The following is a 16673-nucleotide window of genomic DNA, read 5'->3' as shown; positions in this document are numbered from 1 at the left end:
CATTACGTCAAGCCTTTCCACCTGAATCCCACATACCTGCAAGGAGAGCAGGCCAAAACAGTGGAATGTGGTCGGTAGATTCAGAGCAGAAGGAAGCTTTATTGCACAGGTTGGGATCTGAGATATCCTCCTGGCTAGGACATGAGCTTGAGGCTAAAAGCCCAACCCCATTTTACATGACCCCCCTCCCCCACTTCAAGGATGGCGACAGTGGCTGGCACCAACTGCTATTGTGGTGATGTTTACTGTGTTTTTTCGAAATTGTATTACCACAATACTCTACATGGCGCTACTTACTAAACCCAATGAAGATGTCAGCATGTCTCTGGTTGCCTTTATGAACAAATCAGTGCTTTCCAATCCCTTTAGCAAACCTGCATTGAAATGTAAACTGTGGTTGATTGGCAAATAAATCCCAGAGATACTCCCGATGCCGTCAAGCACAAACTCTTAGGATGCTATTAGACAGTGTAGTATATTTAGATTTGCTGCTGGCCTGCTGCATGTGAAGGCTTGAGGCTGTGCTACACACATTTGCTGTCTATTCAGCTTCATCCTTTAGTCAAGCGTACGTGGGTTGATATCTTTTAGAGTGAGTTTCTTCATCTATTTGTTTTAGTTTCACAAAGTCTCTGTCCTAAAAGCCACACTTGTTACTCCAGTAGAGCATGATGCAGGCCGTTATGTTATCAGTGTGACAGCAGTCTGTAGACTGCAAGCAACTAGCTCTGTACATCTGTTGCACAAAAACATCTTACTTAGACTGCAGCAGTTTTTCAAGGGTGCTTTCCACAGATAATGACTATTGATTTATGGTGTTGTCTGTCTTTCCCTCTCTCCTTAAGTCCGTCTGTATTCCCCTCGCCTTGCTTTCTCTCCACTCTGTGTTGTGCATTTTGTTTTCGCTCTGTTGGCTACGGTGGGAGTACGCATCCAACATCTATTGGGGTTGGGCCGTCAGCCGATGGGTCAGTTTAGTGTGCCGTTGGCTCTTTGTCATCGAGTTCTGCTGATCTCCACGTTTTTGCCACTCCCCCCCCCTCCACCCCCCTGAGGCCCTCCCGGGAAGTGGGGCTAGTGACATCACTAATAGTAAACAATAGCTTTTAGTGGGAGCAAACCGTCTGTCCGCTGTATGCTCCTCTCCAGGTCAACCAGTGTAGGTCAGGTGCATTCAGGGAGGCTGGTTGGAGTATGTCTTCATTGTTATCCCGTTGGAGGGAAAGTGTTATGTCTGTGTCTAGTTCATTAATAGGGTCGCACCCAACCAGTTTGTTACTGATTTCATTATCATTGATTATCACGCAACTGTTGATCATGTGAATGATTGGACGTCGATCGCTCGTTTAGTCTTTAAACTTCCAATTATGATGCCAAAATGCTCACTGCAACTTCACAGAGCCCGAGCTGATATCTTCAGATTGTTTATTTTGTCAAGCCAACATCTTAAAAACCTAAGAGAATTCGATTGACAATAAAAAATGACACGACACATTTGCAATTCCGCATACAGCTAATGTTGAACTGGATAAATAAATCAAATCACCGCCATAATCAAAATGGTTATTAATTGATATTCTTTTTGATTGACTAATAAAGTCATTATGTCGACACCTAGTGCTAATGACGTGGCACTAGAGTTGATATATGCCTTACTGCAGTGGAATTTGATACATCGTTTCATGAGTAGTTGTGACAGCTCGGTCTGCTTGTATGCGTCTCCTGTGCTTGGCATCCCTCCCTTTTTATAATGCAGTATGCTCCTACTCCATCTAGTCAGCACTGCTACTAGAGAAGCTGTGTCAGCTGCTCTGAACTGTGCTTTAAAATGAGTGTCCAGAAGTCATTCAAAGCTGTGATCAGAAGTGCAGAGGCTCCAGCTCTGCATGCACTTGGGATATGTGCCGCAACTGCAAAGATAAGATATCATTTTTGCAGGTTGGAATAAAATACGACTAATTCAAGTCAAAACCAACTTCTGAAATGACTTTACTTCAACTTCAATTAATTGAAAAACTAATAGGGAGATTAATCAACAATGAAAGTACTCGTTAGTTGCAGCCCTGGTTCGTTACCCAAACACTTCTTAATATTTTGTAACCTCAGCTATCCTGCTGCAACAGAAAAAGTCTGATTTTCAAGATTGTGAAGCAATTCACTTTCTCCCTGGCAGTAAATCATTTCTAGCTATAAATTACCACTACTTGTTGTAGCCTGTAGGCCTTTCTTTTCCATTTGAAAGATTTTGTCACAGCATTTTTGGCTTACAGCAAGCTCTTGCTCACTTCAGTAACATCAGGTCGTTGCCAGTTGATTTTCCAGGTGATCTCCAGCAATTTGAATATAATTTGCATCAAAATGTGACAAAGGTGGTGTCTCAACCACATGCTTTTGGTTTTAAAAGCAAATACATTATACATTATACATGATCCAGGTTTGTGAACAGGTGTGCAAGCTCCCATCTTCCTACCCTGCATTTAGGGAGCACTACTTGGGAATTATAGAGGTCAAAACAAGTTCAAATCAAGTTCAATAGCTGTAAAACAAATGGCATCTAAAGCAGATCTTTTTTACGGTATGTTGCTATGGTTTCGTATAGTAGTAGTGTATACGAAAAAACCAACACAACAGGAACACCTGTATAGTCTTATGCAATTACACACAACAGCTCTGCAATATATCCTACCTTATTAAGTGGCTGCACGACTTCCCTACGCACAGCGGAAAAGGAGAAGCAGTTTGATGGCAAACTGGAGCACTATTTTGTACAACGGCTCGATCTCAGATGTCGTATGGAGTCTGGTTGTTTGTCCCATTCAAAATGAATGTGAATAGTTCTTGTTGGTGGGATAGGTGTGTCAGAGGCTTAGATATATTTCAGATTTTCCAGAAAGAGGACACTAATAAGGCATATACAAGTACAGTAGCTCCAGATATTATCTTCATGTTTTCTACATCTGCCATCACTGCAACCACTCGCACACATCTTCTGCCATAAATCTCCAGTTTAAAATGGAAAACTAATTGATCCATAACAGTGGACTCCTTTTCATCAGTCCTCCTCCACTGTCACCCTGCGCTCTGTCTCATGTCTGACCCATAATGTGAATTATGGTTTAAAAGGCCAGTACTAATTAAGTGGCCCATCATCTTACTATGTTGTCATTTCACCTTGTGCCATCCTGGAGTTATGTTACCGCTGCAATTACGGTCGTCAGTGATGCATTTAACACGGTTCTCTAGAAATAGGTTTGGCTATTAACGACATGGGCACATTTTGGTTCAAGTGGGCGGCTTTATATTCTCTATGCAGCAAAATTGCTGCATTAAGCTCAGTTGGAAGCTTAATATTTTCAATATTACTTATTTGTTTGTATTGCGACTGGTTAACTACCGAAAGTAGGAACAAAATAAATGACTAATTTCTTAGTTTTGTTTATTTATAGAATGTAAATGAAGACCTGAGGAAGACTCTGCTCACATCTGGATGTCACTTTGGCAGGCACACACCAGCTCTCCCCATACTCTGTTCGTTCTTGCCAGCTCCCATTTCACTCGTTTTCACACACTCTCTCAATGGCATCCATCACTTATTCAATTCTTGGCTTCAATCAATCCCTTTCTCCCATCATCGCCACATTTTCATTTATGGTAATGGGGTATTTACTGTTTTCAAATTTGCCTTCACAAGTTCGCCAGGTACATACAAATAAAAGTGGACAGGTGGAAATGGTTAGTCCATTCTGTGGTTTGGCGTGGGCCTTTGTGTGTGTTTTTTGTTGTGTTTCTTTAGTTTTCTTAGTCAAGACAAGCCTGGTTAAAAGGAAAGAAATGGACACTGCGATAGCAAAGGAGACAGAGATGGCAGAGAGGGAAACAAATAGACGATGCCCCGGGGGTAGTGATGTTGGAGTGTGGGTAAAGTCTAGGCATTAGCTGGGGCTCGGAGTGCTGGGGGAGTTGGGGTCTATCACCCAGCCCTGTGATGCTGATGCTTGTGGACACCCTCTACAATCCTGCCCTGTTCGCCAATAGAGCTTCAGGGCCCAAACATTACTTTCACTTCACAAAAGACAGGATCACTACAATAGAGAAAAAGGGGACACGGGTAGAGAGCTGTCTTGCCCAAGTGCCATGTCCTCACATGTCCATGTAAGGGTTTTGTAGCCATGAACTAGGCTAGTGCCTTCAAGCTAACTGTGACACTTGTGATGCCACGCTATCCTGCAGACTGCACAGTGTCCCAAGAGATGTGAAACGGGGGGTGTATCTTCGATTTCTCGCTGTTAAGTACCTTATCTCACACTTCATTGATTCATACAATACATACGTGTTTCTTTTGTAAGTCCGCACATACAGTATGTCCAGGCAATCTTTGTCTGTAGGAGCTAATGGCTGACATTAAAACGCAGCAGTGTTTATGTCCCCTTCCCTGGCTCTCAGAGTGGGGGTACTCTAATTGAATGTTGGGGCTGTATTGTAGAGAGAGAGAGAGAGAGAGAGAGAGAGAGAGACCAGCAGCCTGCTGCAGCACTGTCTATGATTCATCTTACGTTGCCTGTCTTTGCTGATTCAGGGGCCTAGACAGACTAACACAGCCCTCCTCTATCTCTACAACACAGGTTCTGTCACCAACCTTCAGCAGAGTTGAGGACTCTGCGTTTTGAATTGCTTCAAGTAATTTTGATAGCAGAAAGCTAGGATAGGAAAAAGGGAAGATGAGGAAGAAAACGGATGATGTACTATAAATCTTTACACATTTGCTCATAATAATCTTTGGTTGGGATATTCTTGTTGCCCCATGAATGTCCTGATGTTTTCCCTTAGTGATGAATCACTCATAATATTATCATCTTGCTGTCACTAAGCTAGATGTCTTTAGTGAGTGCAATGTTATAGATGGATCATTGTATAGCTTTAGCAGAGAATGAAGTAATAGTGTGTGTTTACTACACGTTGCATCAGCTTTAATGTCATCATAGGTCTGCTTCTAACAGCTATTAATAAGCCTTTTAAGATCACACACACACACACACACACACACACACACACACACACACACACACACACACACACACACACACTGTCTGTCATTCCAGGTGTTGCTTGAAGACACTTCAACATACCCTATACTGTTGTGCTAAATTTAAAGTTAAATAGTCAGTTCAAAGAAGTTACTCGTGGATTAGAAAAGCGGTCGTGTTTTTGTGACAGGTCTCATGACCAGCAGCGGTGTGGACAGTGTTGCATGTTGAACCACCTCTTTTCCTTTCTCAGTGCTGGAGGACAGCAGACAGCATAGCGTGAAGAAATGTCTATCCCGGCCCTCATGTCAGGAATCCTGATGAGGTTTATTGGGGCAGAAAGGGCACTATTTTCCCCCGAGGCTGTAGCTTGAGCTTCAGAGCTATTGCTCTCGTCTCTCTAACACACATCACACCTCTCTCTCTCTCTCTCTCTCTCTCTCTCTCTCTCTCTCTCTCTCTCTCTCTCTCTCTCTCTCTCTCTGTCTGTCTCACACACTCACTTAATGCTCTCTTTAAATCCAATATAGACAGTAGTATATGATTACACTGCTAAGGCCACACGTTTTACGTGGCATCAGTGTGTTTGATATTAAAACGAGTCTGTAATACAGAAGGTGGTTAAAAGGAGGAGTATCACTGCGTGGGTGTAGACTACTTCTTTCTCCGTAGTAGGGAGTGGAAAGCAATGACGTAATGCTGGCTGTGTATTTGTGTGTGCACCCACATTGTGTGACTCAGGTATATAGATTAGATAACAAGCTGTGAGTGTGTGAGTTCTCTCCCTTTGGCAGGCTGCATGCATAAATCAGGCTGTTCAAAAGACTGTATCATTACACCATTGAGATAGAATCACAGACCAGTTTTAAAGAGGTGGCATGAATGAATGAATGAATGGCTGGCTGAAAAGGAGATATTGCCAGTTCCAAAGGGTACGTGGCAGGTCAGTAGCATGACTCGGCACAAAACCCAGCTGAGGACACTGTGCCGTCACCACAGATTTACACTGCTACACTTCTGCCACGTTTCCCAGTGTAATCGAACATCTGAGGATGTTTTGCAGGGGGGCGAGGTTATGTCGTATTTCACCTCCTGGAATGAAACACACCTCAGTCTGATCTCTGCAGGCTGCAGGCAACTCCCAAAACTGTCCAATCCACTCCCAGTTTCAACAACACCTGTGATGTGAGCTGTGTTGCTCTGCTTCTGGTGTGTGACTCCAGATTACTGCAGCAACTCCATACAGTACAAGTTACAACAGCAGCTGACAGGAAAGAAAGTCAGGGTAAAGCTTACTTTACCAAGTGTTTACCTACTTTGTTTAATGACTTTGATGCATTGGATGTATCCTGCCAACTTTTGTAGTTACTTTTTGTTGTATTGGCTCTTTTTAAATATTCAATAAACTACTTATAATTCAACTTTGACTTTCCTATATATATCTGCCTATATATGCTTGAGGAACTGAGAATAACCTGAAGTGCTTCCCCTGAAAGTTGCATGAGTTGGTTTAGTTCCTTATTGTTCACCATTTTCCTTCCTCTTCAGTTTGCGAGACAAGTTCACAGAAATGGCTGTGTGTCAGAGTCCTGCTCCCTCAGGGCTGTTCGTCCCTCCCTCCTTCACTGCTTTTCTCTCTCTCATGGTCTGGTCTGGTCTCGGCCTCTCTTGCTGCCACTGTTGCTGCAGTTGGCCCAGCTCTGCCACAGTTTTCCATCAAAACACCAAACCTCAATGAAGCATTCAAGCCCAGGCCCGCTCCAGTGATGCCCCTCCCTCCCATCCCACCCTGTTCTGACTCTGCCTTCTTTCTCTCTTTCTCACTCACTGCTCATTTAATGGCCTCGTCCAGGAAGAGGTCCTAGCTGAGACTTGAAGGCTTTTATTGCTGGATCTGAAGAATTGAATGGGCTGGAGAAAATGTATTCTTAAATGTTGTTTCAGTGGGAAAATGCTCTCTGTTTTAGCATGTTGTTGTCTGAGAGTATGTATGATCTCTAGTCAAAAAGGTGTAAACTGTAATCTAGACAAGTAGAAAAGCTGCACTTGTTAGTGTTATTATTTTAGAAATATTTGTTTTCAAGTGCTGCAGCAGAGCAACACTTCTATAGGCTGTTTATTGATCTATTATTGACTCGCACAATTATTTAAAAATTATGTGATGAGCGATATTAATGATCATTCTCTCAATTAATTATTTAGCCTAATAAGTGTCAGAAAATAGTGAAAAATGGCCATCACAAAGCCCAAGCTGTATTCAAACTGCTTATTTTCCAATTTAACAGTCCAAAACCCAAAAATATTACTAAGAAAATATCCAATAGTTGCTGATAAATCCTGTCAATCGACTAATTGTTTCAGATGTGGTATGTTCTCAGTTATCGTATAAGCTGGTTATTGTGTTTATAACAGAGTAGTCGAGTGTTTAATGTATCATTAGGATTTGAACAATTCCCTACTGTTTCCTCCTGGACAGAGAATGCACTGCTAATGTGCAGCCATTGTGATAGTTCACTAGAGATATACTGTGAAGTTGTGTGAGCTGTGACTGCGTGTCAGTATAAACTCAAGAGAGACCCTTTTAATTTGACCAGTCAGCTTTGCAGTGACTGAAGTCTGTATCCATTAAGATAAAGGACTACTGGGACAAACCTCCCCTCCCAGAGTCATAACTACACTATTTAATTTCCCACTTCCAACTACAACTGGATAGTATTTTGCTCTGGAGGCACATATGACTCATCAGTGAAGACTCATTGTTAAATAACTTAAGTCATTCTGTGTGTGTGTGTGTGTGTGTGTGTGTGATTACGAGGTCACTATAGACTCTACTCTGTATAGACACACACAGTAGAGTGAACTAGATGCAATAACCAGTGCTTCAAATATGGATTACATCTGGTAGCAACACTTGAACCAAATCTTTTTAATTATTTGTGTACAAATGATTAGGCCTCTTTTTGGCGTTCTGTTCCATTCTAAAAACGTGCACATCACACAGCTGATTGCCAGACAACTTTTACATTCTACAGTTTAATATTCTGAAGTTTTTATTAGCCGGCCTGCAGTAGCACTCTCTGCTTCTGATGTTTGCTTTGCCACCTATGTTGCGATGAAGTTTCTGCATCTTTTTTAAAAGGTGTTTTCGACTGTGTTACTATCAATACTGCTGTGTTGTGTAGTTTCGACGTGATGCTCGCGGGTCGTCTTTTCATAATTCTTTCAATTTTCTTTTCCACATTCCATTGAGCTGTTATGGAGTTCAAATCAATGTGACAGCGGCACTTCTCGTCCACTGAGGCGGAAAGATGTCCTTTTTTAGAACGTTTTTATTTTAATTACATTTTAGTCTACCTTTTTATGATGCTTGCGCACAGGCGTCGGCCGTGCCCGAAAGTTATGATTTCAGGTTTTCCGTCTGTCCCATTCTCGCGGACGAGATATCTCATGAAAGCCTTGAAAGGAATTTCTTACAATTTGGCACAAATGTCCACGTGGACTCAAGGATGCACTGATTAGAATGTTGTGCTCAAAGTTCAAAGTCACTGTAACCTCCAAACCAAAAATTGTTATTGGCCTCAACTCGGACGAGGAACAACTCCCAGGCTTTGATCTTGTCCTTCACCCTTCTCTCTGCAACGTTGTAGAAAGGATGAGAAGGGTCATCCGAAATGGCTTTGAATTTGTTCCGCGTGCTCCTCTCTGCCACCGCCTACACACTGTCCAGTTCCAACCTGATCACCTAGCTGTCCCTCCGTAACAGCTTGTTGAGACTGCTGACCTCCAAGCCTTGATGCTACCACCCCAGCACACCACCATGAAGAACAGAGCGCTGACTATTACAGACTGATAGATCTGCAGAAACCTGTTGCACACACTGAAGCATCTGAGTCTCCTCAGCACAGTGAATGATGCGCTGCAGTCTGCCCTTGTCCTTGGCTCTAGCTGCCGTGTACCAGATGGTGATGGCAGGTTGAACTACTTTAGCTGACGCAGGCAGTACATCCTCTGTTGTACTTTCTTGGTGATGGAGCTGATGTTCAGCCTTGAGGGTGAACCGATGCTGATGGTCTGACAGTGAGAGACATGCTTCCCCAGCTTCACTTTAAAGGTGGTGTCGGGCACGTGCAGCTGGGAGGGCTCGTCCTGCAGCAGAGCCGGGAGAAGTATGGCATGGTAAAATACTTAAGGCAGAGCTGCTGTCCAAAACAGGATCCTGGCAGAGGTTCCTGGAGAGTCATGGTGCTGTAGGATGAAATGTTAGGGCCATGTTGACTTTATCGTCTACAGACCTGTTGAATCTGCAGGGTTTGAAAATGGGACAGAGGAAAAGGAAAAGGCGCTCAAAAGAGTTCATAACCAACGAGGCCAGGACGACGGGTCTGTAGTCATTAAGTCTTGTGATCCTTGTTTTTTTTATAGGTGGTGGTGGTCTAGTGGTTAGGCTTACAAACAGAACAAATAGAACACCGGAAGGTTGTGGGTTCAATACCGCCACCATTGTGCCCCTGAACAAGGCACTTAACCCCGAGTTGCTCCAGGAGGACTGTCCCTGTAGTAAGTTTACTGTAAGTCGCTCTGTATAAGGGCGTCTGCTAAATGACTTGGTTTGTGTGTTTTCACCTGATTCTGTACAGCAGGATATTTTTGTTTCGCTCATTTAGAAATGCTATTTACATTTTGAGAACATTTTGCTTGTCACAGTGTATTTATTATAAGTGCGAAAATCACACAATCATGTTTGATATCCTTTTAAACTCGCACAACAGCTAGTCCCATCACCTTAAGTACTTGCATTTGTATTCAAACTCATTTCTTCATCCCGACCTGCAACCTGCTGTTGCATGATTACCTAACTGGCATACTATAAATGTGTACATCCTTCAGTAGCAGTAATGTTGTCTCTTTTATGTGCTTTTTTTCATTCTATGTTGTACCTTGTGTTTCAGTCTCAACATCTCATACACCACTGCTCAAGTCTTCTCGTTCATACGTCCTCTTATTTCTGTCCATTACTATGATCCTCATCACCTCTTAAATGTGTCTGAGACGGGTCATTTAATATTTAGCCCTTTAGTCATTTTCATGGTTATTTGATATATAGATACTACACAATATAATTCTAACAAAATTGAACTGATTTAACATTAAACAAAACATCTTGTGTGGTACAGCATTATTTCTGAAGGCATGATTCACAAGTGTAGTTAAACATTATAGAAAGCCTGCCGCATCATCCAGCCCCTTTTTAGAAGTTGGTTTTCCTGTCAACACTTTCATTTGTTCCTGTATGATCTACCAAGAACAACATCTGCCTACTCAGTTTTGCTGTTCCTGAGCTTGTACGTACGCATGTCCCAGTTCAGTGTGTGTTTATGTGCTGACTTTTCCATCTCTCCAATTCAGAGGTTTCGTAGGGAGTGGGCTACTTAAAGCTAGTTTTCTTTTTCTTTTTTCTGCTGGAGGCTCTGGAACTTATTACAGTCTGAGGCATTTTCATAAACGGGCCATTCAGCTGCCCCTGCATGGCTCTGAATGGGACACACTGTCGCCAGGAGAAAGAGAGTTAATGTGGGCTAGTGAGTCCTCCCTATTACGGAATAGTAGTGTAGTGATTTACACTCGTGTTTCGTATTATAATTCTGTGTACATTTAGATTTGAAAGAATATTATTCTAATTAATATTATTCATTCTTTGTCTATTACGTTTCCTTAAGCATTATATAAAGTGCCACTTGAAATGACCGTAGTAAATATGCCCTGAATAAAGAGATGTGGGCTCTACAATTTAGTATAAAAAGATATTTGTTTTTGCAGGATTATTTCTTCAATCCGTTCCACGCTTTCCACTTCATCGCCATAAAAAATACTAGTAAAACTGAATCTAAATTTAGCCTCTGTGGTAACTATGTAACAATATGACTTGTGCCGTGCCTTTTCATACTACAGTACATGAAGAAGAATAGCAAAACATGGCTCCCTCGGAGCTGTACTGACTGTGCAGACCCCACCAGGAATAATGCTGAGCTGAGGGGACCACACAGATAATTGCCACAGACTCCATGAGTGTTCAAGAGATTTTCCTTTCAATGGAAAGTGCATTACAGATAAGATTTGTGAAATCTTGCCCTTTAAATAGCTTTGGGATAATGACTTACAGGGAACTTAAATAGGTTAAAGGGTCGTTTAAAAAAAAAAATGTGGTTTGCTCCTTTTCAAGAAGTACTAGAGTTAAACTCTGTTCTTGTGTATGAACACAATGTATGTGTGGAGGTCCAGCTAAGTTGGCTTTTGTGAGACACTCACTCCCACAGATGCTTATATGCACTCCTCAAGTCCAATGCTGTGTCCAAGTGAGGATGGACACCTTTACTCTTCAATGTAGAATTCATTATTTCCCTCTGAACTACCTTTTGAGTCAATAAGACTTTATCCTAAAGCTCAAACACCTACTGCGAGAATTAATTAACAGTGCAGCATCTCCTTAAATCTAAATTGCCAATGTGTGTTATCAATTTGCGTCTGCCAAACAGAAAATCAATAAAGAAATCTCTAACTTCCTGGAAAACATGGCCTTTTCCAATATGGTGCTGACAGTATCCCTAAATTGTTTCATCACTACATCACTCTGTTGCAGTAATCGGTCTCAGGGGCAGGCTGCGTCGAAGGACACAGGCCATGGATGTGATTAGGATATGATTATTGTAGTCAAGTCATGATGTCTGTGAGGAACTAAATCACCACACACACACACACACACACACACACACACACACACACACACACACACACACACTGAGATCTAAGAGGCAGAGCGCATTTGACCTGGAAAAGGCTTTAATCTACAGCTGAAGAACTCTGATGTTTGATCAGGATTATCATGTTTACCACTATATGGGTCTGAGGGGAAGCTGTCATCTTGTTTTTCACCCTACATATAGGCATAAAGAGCTCCGCTTTTGTCTACTTTATGACATTTACACTCTTTATCAGTTAATTTCTTTGAGGTACTGACGGTCTTTCTGTTTTATATTGCAGGTTTCCCAAGAAAGCAAACAGGTAAGAATCTTTATTTTCTCGCAAATATTTAATCCTGTTTATTGGAAGGTAATCCTGTGGACACATACACACCAGTGGTTTACATACACAGAGCTCCAGATGAGGGAAATGAGGCAGGTTTTACTAGGAACTGGTGTGTTACAACACAGAAGTCTTCAGAGCTTGTACCAAACATAACCCCCCACCCCCCCCCCTCTCTCATGTACACACACACACATACACAAACACATGAGTGAGGGACAAAGGGGTCCCTCTTCTGAGGGCGGTCCATCACTGCCTTTCACTGTGAACAGAACAGTGGCCTTTCACAGTTGGGGCCGGTATAGGCAGAGGCCGCCATACATAGCCTCCCGAGGTTCAAGCCGGAGTCTGGCCTTATAGCACCACCTCTGAGGAGCGTCCTTTCTCTGGCCTTGCTCCCTGGACACTCAGCAGAGCGGCTCCACATCCTCTCTGGCTGTCACATTATACAGTAGACACACTCAGCACGATTCATACACTAGGAGTTCCTCTTGCCTCATTATTCTCAACGCTGAAGAGAACAATTGCTGGTCCTGTGTTGGTGTAATTCCTCCTGAACATTCACTTGCATGTATCTTGTGCACATGCAGGGTAGTACTACAGTAAGATGCAGCGACACTGCCTGTAAAAAAATGCTACTTATAAAAGACTACAGTGTTGTATATGACAGCATATACTGGATAATAACCATCGTTTAACCACGTGTTTCTCATGGGGTTTTCTCTCTAGAACCAGCAGCATTCTCAGTAAAGACCACCCCCCGGACAAGAAACCCAAAAGTGACAAAACCTCACTTCCCTCCAATGAGTTTGACCCTACAGGTAACTTCCCAGTTTCATTTTCAGGCTCACACTCCTGCTCTGTTTTTCTTATTTGCTCTTTTTCTTTTACGCTCTGTCACATATTCCATCCTGTCCCTCTATCTCTGTATGTATCACTTTATCTGACTGCCTCAATTTCCTCTCTCTCTCTCTCTCTCTCTCTAGCTCTCTAGCTCTCTCTCTCGCTCTCTAGCTCTCTCTCTCTCTCTCTCTCTCTCTCTCTCTCTCTCTCTCTCTCTCTCTCTCTCTCTCTCTCTCTGTCTGTCTGTCTCTCTCGCTCTCTAGCTCTCTCTCTAGCTCTCTAGCTCTCTGCTCTCTCGCTCTCTAGTTCTCTCTCTCTCTCTCTCTCTCTCTCTCTCTCTCTCTCTCTGTGTCTCTCTCTCCCTCCCTCCCTCTCTTTGTCTGTCTGTCTCTCTCTCTCTCTCTCTCTCTCTCTCTCTCTCTCTCTCTCTCTCTGTTGTCTCTCTCTCCCTCCCTCCCTCTCTTTGTCTGTCTGTCTCTCTCTCTCTCTCTCTCTCTCTCTCTGTCTCTCTCTCCCTCCCTCCCTCTCTTTGTCTGTCTGTCTCTCTCTCTCTCTGTCTCAGTCTCTGTCTCTCTGTGTGTGTCTCCCTCTCTCCCTCTCGCACACACACACAAACATTCTCCTAACACAATTGTGCTGATGATGATTTGCTCGATGCATAAGGCATGCTGGGTTGGGGTGGTGTGTGTATCTTGCTCTATGCTTTGTGCTCTCTTTAAAAACTGTACATTCATTTGACTTGTGTGGTCTGGACTGAGATAATTGTTTGAGTCTTAACACTGGAGCCTAACAACATATTTTGAAAAAGAGTTGGTATTGTCATTTTTTTATGTGTTAGTTCAACTAATGGACAGTATAATATGTCTTTATCTGCTAAGTCCGCATTACTCCCCATTATACCAACTGTTTGGCAAAGGCTTATGGTACGTTACATGTTGCAGATTTTAAGCCGATAAGCAAAAAAAAGAAATCTTAAAATCTGCAGCTGCATGTTTAATGTCCACATGTTTTTTGTGTTGTAGTTTTACATAAATCATTGCACTGTGGGTTTTGTATGTTCAAAGTGTTGGGTGGTCTCGATGCATACTTGAAGGGCACAAAAAGCCACTAAGCCTGTTATGCACTCCAGTTTCAAGTTTATTGCAGGGTGACATTGCGAGGGTTCAGAAACAAACTAGGCTGATATGGTGACACTCCCTGTGGTATTTGTCAGCAATCAGGGCAGTATGATTTGAGATACGACCGAAGCTTCTGTATTCAAAACAAAATAGAAAATCCTCTGCACCACATGGTGGCTTATCTCTGTATGATGCAACACAACAGAGACAAGATGTGCTCTTTCAGTGGTTACACAAGACACGCACTTTGTAGCCTGTCAGTGTGTAGCACCACACGAAAACCTTTTCACATGTATTTCTCTGGTGGTTCGACGATGCAATTATTAAACTAGGTTCAAAGTAACCACAGAAGCAAAGGTTTCTTTATTTAATTGAAATCTACATCATTAGGTCCTCCTTAGAATATTATTTGAATTTATGTCATGACCTCTTGCATGTCTGCATGGTGTTAGTTTGTATTTCTGTTTATTCCTTTTTCTGCAAGTTGCATGAACTCTTTAACAATCTTCTCCTCAGATTTTCTCCTAGTTGCACTTCTTCTGTCATCATTTCAAAGTGCTTTGGGTTTGTTAGGGATGGGCAGGAGTAGTCAGATACTCTGGGAATGGATGTAAACACTTACTCCTGAGAAGTTTATTATCATTAAAGGCATAAGGACACTTATGGACATAAAAAAAGAGGCTCCAACCAAGAACGGTTCCTCCTGTGCTATTGGCTGCAACTTTGTTTAGTTTATCTTTATCATCTGCTCTTTTGCCACAACTTCTAAAATCACCTTCTGGCGTTGACAGACCGGAAATAACTGCAATTTCACTAGTCGTGTCTTCATCGTGCTAAAAAGGTGCTAATTCAAAGGCCCAGTTCCAGTTAGATAAGGCCGTTGAAGTGCTAGTTCATTTTCTGGTGCAATTTTAAAATCTAATCTGCACTTAAATCGCTCAATATCATGTTTGTAATGCAGGATACAAAGTTTGGAAACACGTGGCCTTTGTCATTGAAGTCACAATGAATTGTTAGAGTGGAGGTATTTAAAAAAAATGTTTTAAACTACGCTAGTTCATTTTTAGTGACTGCACTCTTGCCCGTCCAAACCATTATGTTTTATTAAACTACCTATTTTGTTCATTTAATTTTTCTTCTGTCCCTCATGATTTTTCTCTTTCCTGTTTTGTGTTTCCTTTCCTTGTGTTGGTTCTTGTTTTGTTTGTATTGTATGTGTGTTTGTCTGTTTGCTGCTGTGCTGTCTGCGCTGTGGTCTGCGTGGTGGGGGCTGTGAGCAGAAGCTCTGGTGGTGCAGAAGAGTGGCAGCAGCAGTGTGCTAGCAGAGGGGAAGCCTGAGTCCTGTGGTAAGATGCTCCTGTTGGAATGGCTGGTGTGACAGCTGCATCTATACATGCTTCCCGATCGTGATGTGAAATTTATGTCATCCTTAATAATTATATTATTTAACTGCATGGTCAAAAGTCAGAGTTGCATGCCCCTCTGAGATGCCAAGAGATGATCTTAACTGGGATATATCAATATGTGATTAACCTGCTTATTACAACATTTATGCTTAAAAAAAAGTCAACACAAAGTTAAGAGTAATGAGCTCATGTTTGCACTTCTCCGGCAGCTAAAAGCTAATGGGATGTGCTTTGACAGGCTGTAACTAACGGTTATTTTCATTATCGATTCTATAGAGGTCTATAAAACATCAGAAAATGGTTCATAAGGCCTGTCTCATTTTCGTAACGCCCAAGGTGGTGCCTTTTTCATAAACTGAGAAATATTTCATTCACGATCATAAAAGACACAGAAAAGCAACAACAATTTAGACGCTGTTACTAAAAAACATTTGGGATCTTTGCTTGACAAATGTTTATTAATGAATAATTTCCTCTCTACTTTGAAACGTCAGGGATTAAATGGAACTATGGTTCACATTCTTATATCTTTTAGTGCAGCAGCAAAGAGTGAGCCGTGTGCAGCGCTCCATGTAGCACTGTTGCAAGGTTTAAGCATCATTAGCTAAAGCCTGGGTTTTTTTTCCAATCACTACATCTTTGGTCTGTCATGATCAGTACAACTGTACTGTAGGTAAAACCATAGAAAGTATTCAAAGCACTTTTTCCCCGCTGTCCATCTGTATGCTTGATACATTGTAGTCATACATTTTGCTAAAAATGCAGCTGAATACATCACTTCCATTTCAATCCAATAATGTTTAAATAACCTTTTCCACCGTGAAAATGGTCACTGTTGTAACCCATTATAGAGGACGTTAGCCGCTCTGCTTCTTAAAAGATAGATGTTGGATTACCAGGATGAAGTTGCATAGTTTACTTTAAACTGTAATCCCACACTTGAGTCAGGTCCTAATATTGATGTAAAATTTCAATTAAGTGATCATCTAAATGGGATTAGAAATTAGGATCACACAGAAAATAATACTTAGATTACAGGGACTTACTTTCTCTTAGAGTCTTTACTCTAAGAGAAAGTAAGTCCCTGTAGGCAAGCGCCCACTAAACAAAGTGACGCATTTCCAGAGTCCATGTTAGCAGGGTCGTGATGGAGCCAGTGTTCTCTCTCTTGCTCCTCACATCATCTGGGACACCCTTTCACA

The 16673-nt window shown here is 42.0% G+C and overlaps 1 protein-coding gene across 4 annotated transcripts in view; it reads left to right on the top strand.

Annotated features, from left to right (window-relative positions):
• Positions 1-16673, top strand: part of arhgef12a (Rho guanine nucleotide exchange factor (GEF) 12a) — a 36014-nt gene that overhangs the window by 2110 nt on the left and 17231 nt on the right. For 3 of the 4 annotated variants that reach the window (XM_029446554.1, XM_029446552.1, XM_029446551.1), the window contains exons 3-5: positions 12063-12083; positions 12834-12925; positions 15346-15411. In XM_029446554.1, the coding sequence (XP_029302414.1) occupies positions 12063-12083; positions 12834-12925; positions 15346-15411 (179 nt within the window). The remainder of the gene's footprint in view (positions 1-12062; positions 12084-12833; positions 12926-15345; positions 15412-16673) is intronic. The other variant, XM_029446553.1, reaches the window with a different exon arrangement.

The sequence above is a fragment of the Cottoperca gobio genome, chromosome 13, assembly GCF_900634415.1.
Source record: "Cottoperca gobio chromosome 13, fCotGob3.1, whole genome shotgun sequence".
Classification (NCBI taxonomy): Eukaryota; Metazoa; Chordata; class Actinopteri; order Perciformes; family Bovichtidae; genus Cottoperca; species Cottoperca gobio.
This window is presented reverse-complemented; position numbering and strand designations above follow the sequence as displayed.